The following is an 8,193-nucleotide window of genomic DNA, read 5'->3' as shown; positions in this document are numbered from 1 at the left end:
TTGGAGTTAAGTAGAAAAACCAAAATGGTATTTTTGTTTTAGGAGGTTTATCATAGGGTTCAGACATCATAGGAATATTAGGAGTTACCTCCCTGTGGAGGTACTGATTTATAGTCTCTTTGTCCTTTAATAAAGGCTGGGCTGGCTTTTTGGGATGTAAACATGTTTTCAGATGCAGTAAGTTTTAATGTACAGCCTCCCTGACCCAGTGGCATGAAAACCATTACAGAATTAATAGTTCTCCTATTTCCACAATGTGCCAAAAGTCCACATCCCAGCATTTTGTTTGTAGGAGAACTGATGCCATTCCTGAGAGCTGGGCTCCTTGTTTCTCTGCATCACATGGAGAAGGAGTCCAGACTTCAGTCGCTCCACTGTATGCTCCCTTAGATAAAACAGTAAAAAATTTGCAGCCATAGTTCACTTAAAACAATTTCAAGCTCACTTGAAGTAATGGGGGCCTGGAATGCTAGGTGGGCATGAAGATAAACCCTTGCTACTATGTAGCAACCCAATTGGACCTTTTTGGAGGAATAGGTCTGAGTCTGGATTCTGGGGGACATCAATAAGAAGCCCTTCTCATAAATATAGAAATCCAGGAGACCATTTGAGTGCAACACAAGTTCTCAGTATTTGGAGGGTCCTCTCAAAATTCTGCGGCCTTACTTTGATTTTGACACCTGCACTGTGCCATTCCTGATGATTCCATTCAGGATCTGTATCAGCAGGACGGGGCACAGTCCCCAGCACAACTCTTCTGGATTAAAAAAAAAAAAAAAAAAGCCAGGTGATTCATTTGTGTGTGTGTGTGATAAATGGAAGTGACTTCATCAGATATTGAAGAAGATTTCTATATTCAGCTCTTTCTGCAGGTTGGAGTTAGCATAGAGTTGGAAAATCAGCTTTGGCGTTCTTTCCTGACTGTCTCTGATTTCCTCTAGTGTTCTCCCTTTTCTGGTCATCAGCTCTCAACAACTCTGCCACTTTTGTGTCCCAAGGTAATAAGAAGTAGGAAACGAAACATTGCAAAGTGGAGCAAGAAAAGTTATCGGTTACCGTATCAGAGTCAAATGTCTTGGGTGACACTAAGGAGGACATGGGCAAGGTGATACCAGAGTGCTTTATCTTGTGATGCTGACACAGTAGCAGCCTCTCAGACATATAACCAGGTTGGATTTCTCACAAGTTTCTCACCTAGTTTTGAATCCTATCCCATTGGTTTCTGCAGAGAAAAAAAAAATGTTACGTGGTTTTTAAGTTTGTTCTGGGTGGGGAAAATCTTATGGGGAATGTACTACATATCAGGGGCTCAGCTTCCCCAAGCAGAGCCAACAGATTCCAAAATGAGTAAACTGGGAAGCTTTTTCTCTCTTTCTGTCTTCATCCCAGATCAAAGAATCCCGAGTTAGGATCTGGATGAAGGATAAGCCCCTGAATTGTCGATGGGCACACCCCACACACTGACCCAGCATCTGAACTTGCTTAACAGGGAGCCGGGGCTAACCTGCTTCACCCTGCCTGAGAACCAGGGAGCACTGCATTTCTCCACAGGGTGGAGGAGAAGAGGCAGAATAAACCAAGCCTGGGACACCTCCCTCCTGTCTAGGTGTACTCATTCTTCTGTTTCAAAAGACTGCAAGGACATGAAGTCAACTTCTACCTGTCTTCTGCTGCTGGTGTCTTATGTATTCTTAGTTTGACCTGATTCCTCTTCTGTCTTTTGGCTTCATGTTAGGGGTTCTTGGTCAAAACCTGCTCTGATGTACATGAAGATTTCAGGTTCAAAATCCATGTGTTTTAAAACAGGTATTTTATAAACGGGGGAGAAATGAAGCAGGATATAATTGCCAAAACTGGCCTTGAGGTTAGTGACTCTCGGAAAGATTTTCCTTAAGGCCTAGGTCTGAAAATGTAGTGCAACAATAGCATGAATTCTCAGAAGCAACCCTTTCAAGGGAGCCAGTGAGTCATACAGTATCCAGTCAAGTCACTTAAAGCAGATGACAGTATAGGAAACTTTCACAATCCCTGGGCAATCTCATTTTCTCCCCCCTCCCTTTTTTCCCTTTTCAATCCCTCTACCCCCTTATTTCTACCCATGAGTTAGTTTTTTGAGGGGTAGGAAGTACCTAACATCTCGGAGCTAGGTTGGGAAACATGCTCAGCTGTAAAAGCTGAGCTTTATAAATTTTGTGTTTTAGAAATGTACATCAGGAGCAGTTGGGGAGGGTCTTTTCTAAAAAAATCTTTCAAATTTGATTTTCTGTGCGTATGGCCGTTCTGTAAATACTTTGGGGTTTTTCATTTTTTTGAAAGTAGACAAAATCTGGGATTTTTCCCCCCGAAACATTACAAAAGAACCTGTTTATTTACATGCAAATAAATTTCTTTGATAAAAAGTATTATGCCTTTGTGTAGTAAATTTTTAACCTTTGAGTAATTTTCACTTATTCAGCTTTTTTTAAAAAGGATTTTATGGGGCGCCTGGGTGGCTCAGTCGTTAAGCGTCTGCCCTCGGCTCAGGTCCTGATCCTAGGGTCCTGGGATCGAGCCCCGCATCGGCGGGCTCTCTGCTCCGCGGGAAGCCTGCTTCTCCCTCTCCCACTCCCCCTGCTTGTGTTCCTTCTCTCGCTGTGTCTCTCTCTGTCAAATAAATAAATAAAATCTTTAAAAAAAAAAAAGGATTTTATTTCTTTTTAGAGAGGGGGTGGGGGGAGGGGCAGGGAGAGAGGGACAAGCAGACTCCCTGCTGAGCGGGACCTGCAGGGGTGGCTCAACCCTGAGATCATGACCTGAGCCAATCAAGAATCAGCAAAATTAAGAGTCAGCAGTGCAACCGACTGGGCCACCCAGAGAACCCCTATTCAGCTTTTTAAAAGTCCACCAATCAGAAAAAATTCAATCAGGAAATAAAAGTCTTCCCTGAGTATTACTCAAAATAGGTTAACCATAAAGGATAACTGAAACCTGGTAAAAGACCTGTGAAAGTTTGCTTCATTTGATTTATCTGCTTGAGCCAGTTTTACTATCTTTTGCAGGTCTTAGTCACCAAATTCATCAATAGTTGGGAGAAAACTGCTCTTAGATCAGATACGACTAAAAAGCTGTGTTTATATGGCTGAAGTGAAATAACATTAGAAGTAGCAGACAGAATATAACATCTAGACCTGGGTTTGTGGGCCTGAGAATGAATTTCTGAAGCTAGGTTCCGTCCTTTGTTTCTAAGACAAACACGAGAAAGTTTAAGAAAAAAAGGTGCTTGAAGAGTTGGGTAATAAAGCTTCCAGCTTAAATATGCCTATTTTATTTTTATAATTTTTACTGTTTTTTTTTTTTTTTTTTTAAAGAGCAGGAGCAGGGGTTGGGCTGGCGGGAGGGGAGGGCCAGAGGGAGAGAGACTCTCAAGCAGGCTCCACGCCCAGCTGGGAGCCCAAGCAGGGGCTGGATCTCACACCTTGAGATCATGACCGGAGGGGAAAGAGTTGGATGCTTAACCGAATGAGACACCCAGGCACCCCAGAATATGCCTATTAAAAAAAAAAAAAATCTCCAGCACAAGTTGCTCTTAAGTAAGCTCCTCTCTCTTTTATAAATATTTTAAGTAATCTCTACACCCAACGGGGCTTGAACCTACAACCCCGATATCAAGAGTGGTAGGCTTCACCAACTCAGCCAGCCAGGTACCCCAGTAATCTCTCTTAAATCAGATTCGTAACAAGCCAGTCACTAAAATGAATTAAAAGAGGTATGAAGACAAACATACTTACTTTGGAATACGATTAGGGGCAGTGATCCTGCCAGGACTGCTGGAATTTATGATACAGTTTCTAATATTTCATCTTGGGTACACGATTCTGTAGTTTGTCGCTCTAAAAGAGGGTAAACTTATTCCTTCGTCCATGGAAATTCGATAATAAATTTCAAGACCCTGAGGGCTGGTGTTGCTAAAGTATAATAATATAATGACACAAACTAGCTTCTATGGAAGGAGCCAAGGAGTCAGATGAATGTAATTTCCACTGAGCCAGCGCCCCCGCCTACTAGTTAAGACACGCTTGTTTCTCCCGCCAAAGTGGCGTCAGGATCAGGTTCTCACCAAGCAGAGCCCTGATTGGAGGACGGGCAGGCACTAGAGCCCATTGGGCGCCAGCAGCAGTCTGGTGGCGGAGGGGCGGGGGAAGCCAAAGGCACTTCAGCCTCGCACGGCCCCCCCCCCAAACCACCAAAGCGCGCCCCTCCCCCAGCTAAAAGGAATGGTCGCCCAGCTCCTGCGCTGCACCCCCTGACCCCAAGGCGCGAGGTGCGGCCTTGCTGCATATTCCTGGAGCAGAGGGTAGCGCAATTACCCCCTCCTCCCGTCCTCCTGATCCATGCACAGGGAGACCCACGCCCTGCCGCGGCCCCCCAGGCCTCCCTGCAACACTCGGTAATGCAATCCACGGGGGCGGGGGAGGCGGCGGCAGCGACAGCAACGACGGCGGCGGCGGCGGCAGCACTGCCTCAATCTAGAGACAACCAGAAAGAGGAGGAAAATGGCTCCGAGCAGGGACCGCCTGCTGCACTTTGGGTTCAAGGCGACAGTGAGTGATAGGGAAAAGGAGTTGGGTGGCCGGGAAGGACATGTGTGGCTGCACAGGCTACCGGGGAAGAAGCGACAAGACTAGGGGGCTGGGAGGGCTTGACAGAAAGCTCAAGTGCTTGCTGGGTGGGTGCGTGCTGTTTGCCGGCGAAGGGGATTAGATGGGCTCTGGTACTGTGTGCAGTTGTCCTGCTTTCCTCACTCGCGAGTCCGCGAGCACGCGCGCACTCACACCCTCCCCACAGCCCCTCCCATACACAAATACACACAGACAGATAGGCACTTCCCTGCCTCTCCTCGCGGTGGGCTTGCGTGCCTCGGAGGCAAGAGCGGGCTCGCGCCGCCGCCGCCGCCGCCGCGCTCCGGCTGCTCCCGGGCGGACCTTCGCGGGCTGCGCCCGGGAGTGGGGGAGGGGTGGTCCCGCGCCGCCGCCGCAGCCGCCGCCGCCGCCGCCGCCGCCGCCGCGCGCTCCTCCTCCTCCCCTCCCCACGCCGTTCCGAGGCCCGGGCGGCTCTGCCCAATGAGGAGCGGCGTTGCTGGCAGGTGGGGAGTGTTTTTGTTTTGGGTTGAAGTTGAGGCTGAGGGGAGAGAAGAGCTAGCGACGAGCAGTCGTCGCTGCCGCCGGCTCTGCGGGAGGTGGAGGAGGCCCCGCCGGAGCCGAGAGGTTTCCCCTCCCCGCTGACGGCCCCTGCCCGCCGCTCCTCTACCTCCTCCCGGTCCCGGAACTCCGGGGCCTGCCCCGGGCCCCCAGTTTTTGCACTCCGCACGCTGCAGCGCCCGGCCCCGGCCGCACCCGCCGGCCCCATGAGGAGGGACGTGAACGGAGTGACCAAGAGCAGGTTTGAGGTGTGAGCCTGGGGGAGCTGGGGCGGCGTGAGCAAGGCGATTCCCGCTCTTATGCCCCGAAAATTTCGCTCGGCACGGAGCCTCCTCCCTTGCCTGGCGCCGTCACCCACCGACCGCTGGGGCTGCCAGACTTCTTTCCCCTTTCTCGCGACCTGAAAGCCCGGTGCAGCCCAGCTTCCGTAGTCCTCAGGGCTGGTCGCCTCCAGCCTGTTCCACCAGCGGGCCCGGGCAAGGGATTACTCTGGCGCCCTAATTCCCCCCTCCCCCCAGTATCACTCAGCTTTCCATTCTTTACACAATCCTTGGCTTCTCTCCCTCCACCCGGCAGAAAAAGCATCACAGCTCCGATCAACCGGAGCTGGCTTCTTTTCTTTCTGCCACCTTCTTCATGAAGCGAGAGGGACATTATGGGCCAGGGGGCCATTTCTCTGTGTTTGAGAGACCTTGGTTAAACTAGGGAAGTGGAGGTGCTAGACTGGGATGATAGAGACGACCACGAGTTTTCGGTGCTGTTTGGTGTGGGTATTGTTCTGATACTTCCTCTTCTTTCCCGTTTAGTCTGTACTTTTGTAGTTCATTGTTTCTGGGAACTCTTAGATGTGTACGGTCGAGACTTCAGAAAATCCACTCTTTAACAACTTTTTCTCCTCTGGCGAGAAAGGTTTATAGCTAATGGAATTGAGGAATGGATGAGGAGACAGGAAAACACCTGAAAGCGTCTTCAGTGAGTAGTCACCGTGTTAAGGAAGTGATTCCTTTGGGAAGTGAAGTATTCTAACTACGGATGAATTGCAGTAGTGTGGTAATATACCCCAAGGTTTACTGAGGGGGTAAGACAGTGAGACAAAAGTTTCAGGAAACTTGTCCACTAGGTGCCCAGGGTGAAATTGTTACCTAAGGGTCTTTCTTCAGTTTAGTCTATTTCTTGGTTTCTTTTTATGCTTATGGGGAAAATACTTTAATTTATCCACAAAGATCTAGGTAGCAAGTGTTGGGGAGAAGTTTAAATTCAGAACTCTACGGTATTACTGTTGGAGGTGAGGAATGGAGAAAATCGAGAAATTGATCTCTTCAGAGTTTTCATATTTAACTTAATCATAGGAAGAAAATATAGTAGATATGATTTGGTGTTTGACAGAACTTTAGGTTGCCTTAAAGTAGAGAGATCCAATAAGCTTAATTTAGGATGGTTTCATATTTAGTACTACTGTACTGTAAAGTCCAGACCGTCATTAAAATTACTGAGTGGACTTTTAGCAGTTAACAGGAATCTTGAAAGAGAAACCCAAATACTTAAGATCTGAGTGGGGGATAGCCTTTTGCCGTTGAAGTCTGCTCTTTATCATTTTGCTATTTTCTTGTAGATTGAGATACTGTTGGAAGGAGTTCTTTTGTAGTATGTGTTTTAAAATTGCATTGCTACATCCTGTTTTTGTAATTATCTTATATTTTAATTTGTAGTTTACCTGTAGTAGTGTATCATAATAAAGTTTATTGCCTTGTTAAGTATATTTATTTACCTTGAACTAAACCAGTTGAAGCTTTCTAAAGGTGTCTGATAAGATAAAGAATAAGAGGGGATTAAAAAACCCTCCTTCTACAGTATTCATGATTAGCTTTTGGTTTATAAATATTTTAGTCTTTTATGATAAGAAGGGGGTTCCATGCCAGAACGCAAATGGGAAAGTTTGGAAATGATATATGTTAATGAGTTTAATTATCTGAGTATTTCTTAAAGTCATTTACCTCTTTTTTTTTTTTTTCCCCCATTTACCTCTTTACTGACCTAATTTACAAGTAGTAAAACAATAAACTGTTAGGTCTCTTATGAAGTAGTAAACTTACTGCTAATTCATTGAAAACATTTTAAATATTTAGTTTCAATGGATAAAACATGTAGACAAAATAAAGCAGTCTTTTCATGTCGAAAATATTTACATCAAGTTATTTTTTTAATTCTCAAAATTACAGAATGGTTTTTAAAGGACTGATAATTTTATGATTGTAAGTAGATAGCCAATCCCTGAGAATTTTTGTGAGGGGAGGAAATTTTTGTAGCAAATAATAAGTCATGTCAAATTATGGTTAATACAGAAAGTGAAATAATTGTTTTCTTTTTCTTGGTCACATTTTTTTTCTGGGTGGAAGGTAACTAAAGTTTATCTTTCTATAGTTCATTCATTATAAGGAATATTATGTGCATTATGCTTTTGGATGTTGTAACTTCAGGCCACATACTTTAAATCTCATGCTCAGATCTGGAGCTGTAGAAAAAAATTTAAAGTTAAAATAAAGGGAGTAGAGTACTTGTTAGCCAGATATGTAGCATCCTGTAGAATAGCCAAAGTAGATGATAGTTGGGTAAAAGAGTTAAAGAGATACAGAGATGATGAAAATATTGTTGTTCTTTGCTGTATCACTTTGACATTAACTTTCCACAAAAATAACCCTTATAAGCTAATATAATGAGTGCTGATTAATGTGTCTCTCAGTTGAAATTCTTCATCTAAATACTTTTTATTACATTACTTACAGTATACATTGTTTTGTGGCAAATTTTGATAATTTCCTTGCAGACTTAATAATTGTTACTGAATCCTGCATGCCAGGCACTGAGCTAGATGTTTTACCTCAGTTACTTCTAATTCTCACAATTCTGTTTTACAGTTGAGGAAAGCTAGGGCTTAAGAAGTGCTCAAGTTGCACAGCTAGTAAGTGGCGGAGCCAAGATTCCAACCTGCCTTTTTTTTTTTTTTTTTTTTAACTTC

At 45.2% G+C, this 8,193-nt stretch overlaps 1 protein-coding gene and 1 long non-coding RNA gene across 11 annotated transcripts in view; one reads left to right on the top strand and one right to left on the bottom strand.

Moving 5' to 3' along the window:
• Positions 1-165: 165 nt before the first annotated feature.
• On the bottom strand, positions 166-5,063 carry LOC118527861 (uncharacterized). Of its 4 annotated transcripts, none has more exons than XR_004913296.2 (3): positions 4,849-5,063; positions 3,768-3,869; positions 166-1,222 (listed from the first exon to the last, which is right to left on the bottom strand). It is a non-coding gene; the product is annotated as an uncharacterized LOC118527861 (long non-coding RNA). The 4 variants fall into 4 exon arrangements; XR_004913295.2 differs by lacking the exon at positions 4,849-5,063 and adding an exon at positions 4,347-4,474; XR_013445073.1 differs by lacking the exon at positions 4,849-5,063 and having other exon boundaries at positions 166-757; positions 1,195-1,222; positions 3,768-4,187.
• FBXL20 (F-box and leucine rich repeat protein 20) overlaps positions 4,447-8,193 on the top strand; it is a 100,656-nt gene continuing 96,909 nt past the window's right edge. For 6 of the 7 annotated variants that reach the window (XR_013445070.1, XR_013445072.1, XM_078065670.1 and 3 more), the window contains exon 1: positions 4,447-4,580. Coding sequence is in view for 5 of the 7 variants with exons in the window: in XM_078065670.1 (XP_077921796.1) it covers positions 4,533-4,580 (48 nt within the window). In the remaining 2 variants the exon portion in view is untranslated. Of the gene's footprint in view, positions 4,581-5,121; positions 5,426-8,193 lie in introns of those variants that run through there. The other variant, XM_078065667.1, reaches the window with a different exon arrangement.

Source organism: Halichoerus grypus, chromosome 2 (assembly GCF_964656455.1).
Source record: "Halichoerus grypus chromosome 2, mHalGry1.hap1.1, whole genome shotgun sequence".
Lineage (NCBI taxonomy): Eukaryota > Metazoa > Chordata > Mammalia > Carnivora > Phocidae > Halichoerus > Halichoerus grypus.
This window is presented reverse-complemented; position numbering and strand designations above follow the sequence as displayed.